At 50.3% G+C, this 13,479-nt stretch overlaps 1 protein-coding gene across 1 annotated transcript in view; it reads right to left on the bottom strand.

Moving 5' to 3' along the window:
• LOC121855838 (proteoglycan 4-like) overlaps nt 1-12,330 on the bottom strand; it is a 75,806-nt gene extending 63,476 nt beyond the window's left edge. Inside the window, exon 1 of the mRNA XM_042350990.1 lies at nt 12,241-12,330. Within this exon, the coding sequence (XP_042206924.1) occupies nt 12,241-12,330 (90 nt within the window). The remainder of the gene's footprint in view (nt 1-12,240) is intronic.
• Between the last annotated feature and the right edge of the window lie 1,149 nt (nt 12,331-13,479).

Genomic DNA, 13,479 nt, shown 5'->3' with positions numbered 1-13,479 from the left:
AAGTTATCGTCCCAGGGGTTAAGTCATCGTCCTCAGGTTAAGTCATCGTCCTCAAGGTTAAGTCATCGTCCTCAAGGGTTAAATCATCGTCCCTCAAGTTAAGTCATCGTCCTGAAGGGTCGTCATCGTCCCAAGGGTTAAGTCAGCAACAGGAGGAAGCAGGTACACGGTGCACCATCACAACAGAAGGAGGCAAGGTACACGGTGCACCATCACAGAAGGAGGCAGGTACACGGTGCACCATCACAACAGAAGGGAGGCAGGTACACGGTACCATCATAACAGAAGGGAGGCAGGTACACGGTGCACCATCACAAAGGAAGGGAGGCAGGTACACGGTGCACCATCACAACAAAAAGGGAGGCAGGTACAGTGCACCATCACAACAGGAGGGAGGCAGGTACACGGTGCACCATCATACAGGAGGGAGGCAGGTACACGGTGCACCATCACAACAGGAGGGAGGCAGGCACACTGCACCATCACAACAGGACGGAGGCAGGTACACGGTGCACCATCACAACAAGGGAGGCAGGTACACGGTGCACCATCACAACAAGGGAGGCAGGTACACGGTGCACCATCACAACAGGAGGGAGGCAGGTACACGGTGCACCATCACAACAAAGGGAGGCAGGTACACGGTGCACCATCACAACAGAAGGGAGGCAGGCACGGTGCACCATCACAACAGGACGGAGGCAGGCACACGGTGCACCATCACAACAGGAGGGAGGCAGGCACACGGTGCACCATCACAACAGAAGGGAGGCAGGTACACGGTGCACCATCACAACAGGACGGAGGCAGGTACACGGTGCACCATCACAACAGAAGGGAGGCGAGGTACACGGTGCACCATCACAACAGGAGGGAGGCAGGTACACGGTGCACCATCATAACAGGAGGGAGGCAGGTACACGGTGCACCATCACAACAGGAGGACGGGAGGCAGGTACACGGTGCACCATCACAACAGGAGGGGAGGCAGGTACACGGTGCACCATCACAACAGAAGGGAGGCAGGTACACGGTGCACCATCACAACAGGACGGAGGCAGGTACACGGCACCATCACAACAGAAGGGAGGCAGGTACACGGTGCACCATCACAAACAGGAGGGAGGCAGGTACACGGTGCACCATCATAACAGGAGGGAGGCAGGTACACGGTGCACCATCACAACAGGACGGACGGAGGCAGGTACACGTGCACCATCACAACAAAAGGGAGGCAGGTACACGGTGCACCATCACAACAGGAGGGAGGCAGGGTACACGGTGCACCATCACAACAGAAGGGGAGGCAGGTACACGGTGCACCATCATAACAGACGGAGGGGTACACGGTGCACCATCACAACAGGACGGAGGCAGGTACACGGTGCACCATCACAACAGAAGGAGGCAGGTACACGGTGCACCATCACAACAGGACGGACGGAGGCAGGTACACGGTGCACCATCACAACAGAAGGGAGGCAGGTACACGGTGCACCATCACAACAGGACGGACGGAGGCAGGTACACGGTGCACCATCACAACAGGACGGACGGAGGCAGGTACACGGTGCACCATCACAACAGGACGGACGGAGGCAGGTACACGGTGCACCATCACAACAGAAGGGAGGCAGGTACACGGTGCACCATCACAACAGGACGGAGCAGGTACACGGTGCACCATCACAACAGGACGGACGGAGGCAGGTACACGGTCACCATCACAACAGAAGGGAGGCAGGACACGGTGCACCATCACAACAGGACGGACGGAGGCAGGTACACGGTGCACCATCACAACAGAAGGGAGGCAGGTACACGGTGCACCATCACAACAGGAGGGAGGCAGGTACACGGTGCACCATCACAACAGGACGGAGGCAGGTACACGGTGCACCATCACAACAGGACGGACGGAGGCAGGTACACGGTGCACCATCACAACAGGAGGCAGGTACACGGTACCATCACAACAGAGGAGGCAGGTACACGGTGCACCATCACAACAGGACGGACGGAGGCAGGTACACGGTGCACCATCACACTACAAGAGCCAGCAGCAGGCGTGGCAGCCAGGAGTGCTGACGCTTGTTTACGGCTCACCACAAGACGCTCAATCGGCGATTCTTCTTGTGTGGCGCCCCGGCCCCGCCCACGGATCACGCCGCACAATACACCCTTACACACGCATTATCCCGCCACAAGTTTGTGCGGGATATACTCTTGAATAGCTTGGCTCACCACGGCGATACCTGAGGAGGGCCACCATCACCACCACTGCCATCACCACCAGTGCCATCACCACCACTGCCATCACCACAACCATCACCACCAGTCCTCCTGATGGGGGTGTCCACACATCCTCCTCCTCCTCCTCACCCCTACGGTAAAACAAATAACTAATCATTAGGTTATCCTCAACGTGGAGTATAGGCGTCACTCACTTGCACACACACACACACACACACACACACACACACACACACACACACACACACACACACACACACACACACACACACACACACACCCGCTATTAATTCCACTAAAATAATGATACAGGTTTTTCACCAGACTTATTAACACCATAACGTTATCGGTTTACAAAGTTTTACCTTGTGTAAATACAGTACGGTTTACACCTCAGTAAACCAGCATTAAAATTTATGCCTAAGTAAATAATCATATTAAGGCTTTTGTTTTACAGGCGGCGCCACAATCACCCGCCACACACACACACACACTAAAGACGAGACTACATTACTTTCTTCTGCTGCGCCATCATCAACAACAGTACTGCTACACCAAAGACAGTACTGCTACACCGACAACAGTACTGTTACACCGATAACAGTACTGCTACACCGACAACAGTACTGTTACAACGACAACAGTACTGCTACACCGACAACAATAATTACACCGACAACAGTACTGCTACACCGACAACAGTACTACATAACCAACAACAGTACTGCTACACCGACAACAGTACTGCTACACCAACAACAGTATTATATTAACCGACAACAGTACTGCTACACCGACAACAGTATTGCTACACCAACAACAGTACTGCTACACCGACAACAGGCTATAACCAACAAAACTATATAACAACAACAGTACTGCTATAACCGACAACAGTACTGCTACACTAACAACAGTACTGCACACTGACAACTATAGTTACACCAACAACAGTACTGCTACACCAACAACAGTACTGCTACAACAGTACTGCTACACCAACAACAGTACTGTTATGACCAACAACAGTACTCTACACCAACAACAGTACTGCTACACCAACAACAGTACTGCTACACCAACAACAGCATTGCTACACCAACAACAGTACTCACACCGACAAACAGTACTGCTAGACCAACAACAGTACTAAGCTAACCAACAACAGTACTGTTATAATTCGACAACAGTACTATTCAACAACAGTACTAACACCGACAACTACCAACAACAGTACTGCTACACCAATAAAAAGTACTGCTTAGACCAACAACAGTACTTGCTAACCGACAACAGTACTGCTAAATCAACAACAGTACTGCTACACGACAACAGTACTTCACCAACAACAGTACTGCATCAACAAAAAGCATTGCTACACCAACAACAGTACTGCTACACCAACAACAGTACTGCTAACCGACAACAGTGTCAACACTCAACAACAGTACTGCTACACCGACAACAGTACTGCTACACTAACAACAGTACTGCTACACCGACAACATACTGCTACACCAACAACAGTACTTGTTGACCAACAACAGTACTGCGCTACACCAACAACAGTACTGCTAACCACAACAGTACTGCTACACCAACAACAGTACTGTTACACCAACAACAGTACTGCTACACCGACAACAGCATTACACCAACAACAGTACTGCTACACCAACAACAGTACTGCTACACCAACAACAGTACTGCTACACTAACAACAGCATTGTTACACCAACAACAACAGTACTGCTACACCGACAACAGTACTGCTACACCAACAACATATCCTACACCAACAACAGTACTGTTGACCGACAACAGTACTGCTACACCGACAAAGCTAAGCACACAACAGTACTGCTACACCAACAACAGTACTGCTACACCAACAACAGTACTGCTACACCAACAACAGTACTGCTTAGACAACAACAGTACTGCTACACCGACAACAGTACTGTTACACCAACAACAGTACTGCTACACCAACAACAGTACTGCTATACCAACAACAGTACTGCTACACCGACAACAGTACTGCTAAAATCAACAACAGTAGTGTTATACCAACAACAGTACTGCTACACCGACAACAGTACTGCTATAATTGACAACAGTACTGCTACACCAACAACAGCACTGCTAAGACCGACAACAGTACTGCTACACCACAACAGTACTGTTATTCAACAACAGTACTGCTATACCAACAACAGTACTGTTGACACCAACAACAGTAGTGCTACACCAACAACAGTACTGTTGAGACCGACAACAGTACCACACACACCAACAACAGTACTGTTGACTCGACAACAGTATCACACACGACAACAGTACATTAGAATCAACAACAGTACTGCACCAACACAGTACTGCTGAAGACCAACAACAGAGTACTGCTACACCAACAACAGTACTGCTATACCGACAACAGTACTGCTACACCAACAACAGTACGTTATTAACCGACAACAGTACTGCTACACCAACAACAGTACTGCTACACCGACAACAGTACTGCTAACCAACAACAAAGTATTGCTACACCAACAACAGTAATTGCTACACCAACAACAGTACTGCTACACCGACAACTACTGCTACACCAACAACAGTACTGTTGTTCACCAACAACAGTACTGCTACACCGACAACAGTACTGCTACACCGACAACAGTACTGCTACACCGACAACAGTACTGCTACACCGACAACAACAGTACTGCTACACCAACAACAGTACTCACACCGACAACAGTACTGCTACACCAACAACAGTACTGCTACACCGACAACAGTACTGCTACACCAACAACAGTACTGTTACACCGACAACAGTACTGCTACACCAACAACAGTACTGCTACACCAACAACAGTACTGCTACACCAACAACAGTACTGCTACACCGACAACAGTACTGCGATGTGATGACGTCAAGAGTGAGAAGGAAGTGATGACGTCAAGAGGAGAAGGAAGTGATGACGTCAAGAGTGAGAAGGAAGTGATGACGTCAAGAGTGAGAAGTGATGACGTCAAGAGTGAGAAGTGATGACGTCAAGAGTGAGAAGGAAGTGATGACGTCAAGAGGAGAAGGAAGATGACGTCAAGAGGAGAAGTGATGACGTCAAGAGGAGAAGATGACGTCAAGAGTGAGAAGGAAGTGATGACGTCAAGAGTGAGAAAGATGATGACCTCAAGAGTGAGAAGTGATGACGCAAGGCCCAGCGAGGAGTGGGAGGTACTAGACAATGAAACCTCGATATAACGGACCATATGGAGAGGACAGTCCTTTATGGGTTCACTGGAATAAACAACTAGGCAATATCTTAACCCTTAGTACATCTTATAGTACATCTTAACCCCTTGGTACATCTTAACACCTTAGTACATCTTAACCTTTAACCAGTACATCTTAACCCCTTGAGTACATCTCCTTTGAGTACATCTTAACACCTTGAGTACATCTTACTTGGTACATCTTAACCCCTTGAGTACATCTTAACACCTTGAGTACATCTTAGCCCTTTGAGTACATCTTAGCCCTTTGAGTTCATCTTAACCCCTTGAGTTCATCTTAACCCCTTGAGTACATCTTAACCCCTTGAGTTCGTCTTAACCCCTTGAGTACATCTTAACACCTTGAGTACATCTTAGCCCTTTGAGTACATCTTAGCCTTTGAGTTCATCTTAACCCCTTGAGTTCATCTTAACCCCTTGAGTACATCTTAACCCCTTGAGTACATCTACACTTGAGTACATCTTATGAGTACATCTCTAACCCCTTGAGTTCGTCTTACCCCTTGAGTACGTCTTAACCCCTTGAGTACATCTTAACACCTTGAGTATCATTCCCCCTTTGGTACATCTAGCCCTTTGAGTTCATCTTAACCCCTTGAGTTCATCTTAACCCCTTGAGTACATCTTAACCCTTGAGTACATCTTAACCCTTGAGTACATCTTAGCCCTTTGAGTACATCTTAACCCCTTGAGTTCGTCTCAACCCCTTGAGTACATCTTAGCACCTTGAAGTACATCTTAGCCTTTGAGTACATCTTAGCCTTTGAGTTCATCTTAACCCCTTGAGTTCATCTTAACCCCTTGAGTACATCATAACCCCTTAGTATGACATCTTAACACCTTGAGTCCATCTTCACCTCTTGAGTACATCTTACCCCTTGAGTACATCTTAACACCTTGAGTACATCTTAACACCATGAGTACATCTTAACCCTTAGTACGATAGCAGATGAAGATGGTGAGAGATGACAGCACACACACACACACACACACACACACACACACACACACACACAGAGTTTGCCACAACACCACCTGCTGACCACCACCACTACCACACACCCTCACCACACTGTATTTGTGTGTGTGTGTGTGTGTGTGTGTGTGTGTGTGTGTGTGTGTGTCTCTAAGTAAAACACAATCTTTATGAAACACGTACTCTATAGACCCATATGTGAGTGGTATATGGTGGTGTGGTGTAAGTGCGTGTGGTTGTGTGGTGGTGGTGTGGTGTAATGGTGTGTTGTGGTGTGTTTGTGTGGTGGTGGTGTGGTGTAAGGCTGGTGTGGTGTGTGTGGTTGTGTGGTGGTGGTGTGGTGTGAGGCTGGTGTGTGCAGGAGGTGAGATATGCTACAAGACATACTGTCAGCAACTGATGGCGAGGCAGCAGCTCACACACACACACACACACAAACACACACACACACACACATTTATGTTTAACCATTAAAATGATACATTTTAGGCATATGGAACGGTCGTTAATTTTCTGTTTCCGCTCTTCGTCATATCAACATTGATAATTAATGAAACACCAGATTACGAAAAGTTGAAGGCTATAGTCAGTATTAGCGCAGTTAGCTCAGCAGTGCTCTGTCACACACACACCTGTCCCAGCAGTGCTCTGTCCAGGTCCACACACACACCTGTTCCAGCAGTGCTCTGTCCACACACACACACACCTGTCCCAGCAGTGCTCTCAGGTCCACACACACCTGTTCCAGCAGTGTCCAATACACACACACACACCCAGCAGTGCTCCTGTCCAGGTACACACACCTGTTCCAGCAGTGCTCTGTCCCACACACACACACTGTTCCAGCAGTGCTCTGTCCAGGTCCACACACACCTGTCACCGTGTGTGTTCTCGTCCTGAGTTTATAGAAGGTAACTGGTTGTGTGGAGGCCCGGGCAACACCTTCACTGTATCATTCTCAGGTACAACTCATTCACCTGGACACCCTTTCTTAATTAATGGTGTTATACCTGTACTCACTCAGGGTCCTCCCCACCATCCTCCGAGGTCCTCCACCATCACTCGAGGTCCTCCCATCACCTGGAGTCCTCCCCCAATCACTCGAGGTCCTCCCCACCATCATCAGGTCCTCCCCAATCTCCTCCGAGGTCCTCCCACCTCTCCTCCGAGGTCCTCCCACCATCACTCGAGGTCCTCCCCATCCTCAGGTCCTCCCCACCATCACTCCGGGGTCCTCCACCACTCCAGTCCTCCCCCACCATCACTCCCGAGTCCTCCCCCATCCTCAGGTCCTCCCACCACTGAGGTCCTCCCCCATCCTCCGAGGTCCTCCCAATCACTCAGTCCTCCCACCATCACTCAGGTCCTCCACCATCACTCCGAGGTCCTCCCCACCATCACTCCAGGGTCCTCCCCAACACAAAACCTAACCTAACCATTTATTTCACTTCCACCTTTACAACACCTTCGTCTCACCTCCCCAGGACAATCCATTTTCTCTTCCCACCTCTAGCCTCCTTGGAACTGCCCTCCTGACGGTGACGGTGACGATATAATGTCTCACCTCCACCTCACCCCCAGCAGGAGCGGTGACGACGGGCCACAACAAGCCTGGTGAAAGCTGTAACCCTTCAGTGAGCCCAACTACCACTAACAACCAGACTGTGTTGGTCACAGAGATGGAAAAACCGCTTATCAATTTATCATCCGAAATCGCTTTTTAGAATTCACTCTTTTTCAGTGGCAGTAATAAAGCAGCGACCATACAAGGTTAACGGCGAGAGTTACTTACCGCTCTGAAAAACTGGTTAATGCTTTATACACACGACTTGAAGCTGAGGGATCAATGCTAACTTAGAGTGACTGTGTACTGTGTAATAAACTGCAAACTTGAGACCACGGAAAAAAATCCAGCCTTTATGTGTAATTAACTAAAAAAAAAAGAGGATCGACTTGTATCATTTCTGGTAGTTGGAGCAGTAGTTAAGGAAGAATACGTGACGCTAGAGAGAGAATCGCGACCTTCCAGCCAGGGAGTATAAGGGTCAAAAAGCAACAAAAACGTACACACACACATTAAATCAAATCCTCTTGCCCGTTAATACGATCATCCATACGACCTGATGTACCTACGGACCGTCCAGCTCCACACACCACCAGCACCAATACCACTCACACCACCACCTCACCTTACCTCACCTGTTAAACCATCTTGGCGTGTGAGGTGGGCCGTAGGTGACAACATAAAATGCTTGACTCAGGCCCTCCTCCCCCAGTCAGTCGTACGGACCATCGTGTTATTAGCCGTCATAATAATAACCCAGCCAGATTATCCTTTAATTATCCACTATATTTCAACCAGGGGTTTGGTTGCACTTGCCGTGTTCATGATGCAGGGACACTGTGGAGGGGCTACTGTCGGGGTGGGGACTACTGTGCAGGTGGGGGCTACTGTGGGGAAGGGGCTACTATATGGTGGGCTATTGAGGGCTATGTGGGGGAGGCTATGTGGGGAGGGACTACTGTGGTGAGGACTGCTGTGGGAAGGGGCTACTGTGGGGGGGCTATTGAGGGGAGGGGCTATGTGGGGAGGGGCTATGTGGGGGGGGGCTGTGTGGGGGTGGGGGCCTGTGGGGTGGAAGCTACTGTGAGGGTGGGGGGGGCTGTGGGAGGGGGCTACAGTGAGGTGGGGCTACTGAGGGCTGCGGGGATGCTGTGGGGTTGTGGGAGGGTTAATGTGGAGGCTGCTGTGGGGGGTCCTTGTGGGGAGGCTACTGTGCAGGGAGGACTACTGTGGGGAGAGGACTACTTTGGGGAGAGGGGCTACTGTGGGGGAGGGGGGCTACTGTGGGGGGGGTTACTGTGTGGGGAGGGGAGCTACTGTGGGGAGGGCTGTGGGGAGGGCTGGGGAGGGGCTACTGTGGGGAGGGAATACTGGTGGAGGGCTACTGTGGGGAGTTACTGTGGGGAGGGTTGCTGTGGGGAGGGGTTACTGTGGGAGGTTGCTGTGGGGGGGCTACTGTGGGGAGGGCTGCTGTGGGGGAGGGGGGCTGTGGGGAATAGATACTGTGGGAGAGGCTTCTGGGGGAGGGGGGCTACTGTGGGGAGGGGCGACGCTGAGCAGGTTACAGGGGCCATGGGAAGGTCGTGCAGGACCAGGTGATGGCTGACACGTATGTTACAGGACACAGAGCAGGTCAGTTATTGTCATGGTGTGGCTAGGGTGAGTCATGGTGTGGCTGAGGTGAGTCATGGTGTGGCTAGGGTGGTTTAGGGTGGCTCAAATACGTATACAGAAGGAGGCGCTGGTGGGGCTGTGACGTCTGCCAGCCCACACACTGACGACGCGTCTACAGCCACCACCCCTACTGACGGCTGACGTCTACCAGCCATCCACCACCCCACGGCTGACGTCTACAGCCACCACCCTACTGACGGCTGACGTCACAGCCACACCCTACTGACGGCTGACGTCTACCAGCCACCACCCCTACTGACGGCTGACGTCTGCAGCTACTGACGGCTGACGTCTACCAGCCACCACCCCTACTGACGGCTGACGACGCTGTAGTACTCACTCAAGAGATCCCGTTGTTATATAACCACATCCCTCCTGCCACACCGTTCACTACCACATCACCCACACCGTTCACTACCACACCACCTCCTACCCACACCGTTCACTACCACACCTCCCTACCCACATCGTTCACTACCACACCACACTTCCTGCCACACCGTTCACTACATCACCTCCTGCCCACACTTTCACTACCACACCACCTCCCCTGCCCACACCGTTCACTACCACACCACCTCCTGCCACACCGTTCACTACCACACCACCTCCTGCCACACCGTTCACTACCACACCACCTCCTGCCACACCGTTCACTACCACATCACCTCCCACACCGTTCACTACCACATCCCTCTTGCCATACCACTTTATTCTCCACACACACACACACACACACACACACACACACACACACACATAAACAATTCTCGCTCTCTTCTTATCTGTGAAAACCATTTGAATAAAACTAAACGATTCCATAAAATTGTTATTGGATTTACAAAATATTCCTCCTTAAATTGCCCCAACACTGAAATTAATACCGACGTTTCTATTCCGTAAAGATTGAATTTTCTTTTTTTGTGGATACGTGTTTTTTGTGTAGGTAGACTGTATGTGTCAGTAAACGGAAAGGCTGCTCTTGAAACACTACACGGTCCCAAACTTTCCTCTCTACATAAATTCCTTAACCCCAAGAGTCTTATATATATATATATATTTTTTTATTCTTTCTCTTAAGGCACTACAGCTATTTATGGTAGCTTTTCTTATTTAATATTTTTAGCTTTTCTTATTTAATATTTTTAGCTTTTCTTATTGTTTTTAGCTTTTCTTATTTAATAGTTTGGTCTTATTTAATATTTTTAGCTTTTCTTATTTAATATTTTTAGCTTTTCTTATTCAACATTTTAAGCTTTTCCTATTTAACTGTAACCTTATATAATATTATTTTAACCTTATTTAACAAGTTAACCTTTATTAATGAACCATATTTATCAGAACTTCTTATTATTCACTGTCTTACCTACGTTAGTTATCAGGTGTAAAATTACTAATCATCCTATTACTATTTTTTTCAATTATTATTCATTATTTTTGTTATTCTCTTATTTATTCTATTTATTTTCAATTTTTTTTTTCTGTTATTTACTTTACCAAAAAAAATAACTCCATGACCTAGAGGAGGAGGAGGAGGAGGGAGGAGGAGGAGGAGGAGGAAAGAGGTCTGGGAGGAGGAGGAGGGATAATCGGAAGACCAAAGACCACTGGTGGCCACTCAAGACCTCCCCTACTGATGGTCTTCGTAAATATCATCCAAAATACGCCATTCCGGGTCTTAATACCGTATTTAATAAGGGTGAAATTTACTCGCTACTTGTGAGGTTTAGTTCCCCCTTCCTCCACCTACCCCCACCACACCCAGCCAAGTGATGTAGGTGAGTTACATTTTGGCCTTTATGACACCAGACCAAAAGGATCAAAATCAATTGCTTCTGTGTTAAGGGGTGGGAAGGCCGCCGCCACCGTCGACCTACAAATAGTCAAGGGGCAAAAAGATGATTGTGTATATATGTTATAAGAGCCATAATTGTTTGCACCGCCCAGCCTGAAATCTCGAGCATCGGAACAGGAAGTTATGTTAGTACGCCTCATTGAAGGGAGAATTTATTGGTTGCAATTTTACCTCTCACTCTGAAAACCCTTCTTAACACACACACACACACACACACACACACACACACACACAGAGTGTTTTAACAGTTTGGCTTTGAGAGAGAGAGAGAGAGAGAGAGAGAGAGATAAAAGTTTTGCTCACACCATCAGCCTGGATAATGTCTACCTCCCCACTTAACTATTTATGTTGTGTTGTGTGTAAGTTACGTGATCCGAGGTTGTGAAGCAATTAACACGACGATGGTGATCCAACAACAACAACAACGACAACAACAACAACAACAACAACAACAACAACAACAACAACAATAATAATAATAATAATAATAATAATAATAATAATAATAATAATGGAATTGAAAGAGAGAAAGTAAGAAAAAAAGAAAAGAACAAAAGAAATAAAGTAATCAAGCGGGTAAGACTTACTAAACATGCACTCTCAGTCGCTCACTTGGCGGATATAGTGACAGTGTGAGCAGGGAGAACTGTCCATGGTCCGGGGGTGAGAGGCGCCCCCGTCACCCCGCTGGGAGGCGACCATTGACTCCGGGGGGGTGAGGCGCCCCCGTCATCCGCTGTAGGAAGACCATTGACTCCGAAGGTGAAGAGGCGCCCCCGTCACCCGCTGGGAGACCAGACTCCGGTGAGAGGCGCCCCGTCACCCCGCTGTAGGAGACCATTGACTCCGGGGGGGAGAGGCGCCCCGTCACCCCGCTGTGGAGAGACCATTGACTCCGGGGGGTGAGAGGCGCCCCCGTCACCCGCTGTAGGAGAACCATTGACTCCGTGGGGTGAAGGCGCCCCGTCACCCCACCCCGCTGTAGGCGACCATTGACTCGGGGGTGAAGAGGCGCCCGTCACCCGCTGTAGGAGGAGACCGTGGCTCCGGTGAGAGGCCCCGTCACCCCGCTGTAGGAGACCATTGACTCGGGGGTGAAGGCGCCCCGTCACCCGCTGGAGGCGAACATTGACTCCGGGTGAAGGCGCCCCCGTCACCCGCTGTAGGAGACCATTGACTCCGGGGGTGAGAGAGGCGCCCCGTCTCACCCGCTGTAGGAGACCATTGACTCCGGGGTGTGAGAAGGCGCCCCGTCATCCCGCTGAGGCGACCATTGACTCCGGGGGTGAAGGCGCCCCCGTCACCCGCTGTAGGAGGAGACCATTGACTCCGGGGGTGAGAGCCCCGTCACCCCGCTGTAGGAGGCGACCATTGACTCCGGGGGTGAGAGGCGCCCGTCACCCGCTGTAGGAGGAGCCATTGACTCCGGGGGGTGAGAGGCGCCCCGTCATCCGCTGTGAGGCGACCATTGACTCCGGGGGGTGAAGGCGCCCCGTCATCCCCGCTGTAGGAGGCGACCATTGACTCCGGGGGTGAGAGAGGTGCCCGTCACCCCGCTGTAGGAGGACCGACGACTCCGGGGGGTGAAGCGCCCCGTCACCCCGCTGTAGGAGGGGACCATTGACTCCGGGGGTGAGAGAGGCGCTGTCACCCCGCTGTGGGCGACCATTGACTCCGGGGGTGAGAGCGCCCGTCACCCCGCTGTAGGAGGAGACCTTGACCGGGGTGAGAGGCGCCCCGTCATCCGCCCATTGACTCGGTGGGTGAGAGAGGCGCCCCATCCCGCTGTAGGAGGCGACCATTGACTCCGGGGGTGAGAGGCGCCCCGTCATCCCGCTGTGGAGAGACCAT

Source organism: Homarus americanus, unplaced genomic scaffold (assembly GCF_018991925.1).
Source record: "Homarus americanus isolate GMGI-L3 unplaced genomic scaffold, GMGI_Hamer_2.0 scaffold14072, whole genome shotgun sequence".
Classification (NCBI taxonomy): Eukaryota; Metazoa; Arthropoda; class Malacostraca; order Decapoda; family Nephropidae; genus Homarus; species Homarus americanus.
Note: the sequence above shows the minus strand (reverse complement) of the source record. Positions and strands in the feature narration are given on the sequence as shown.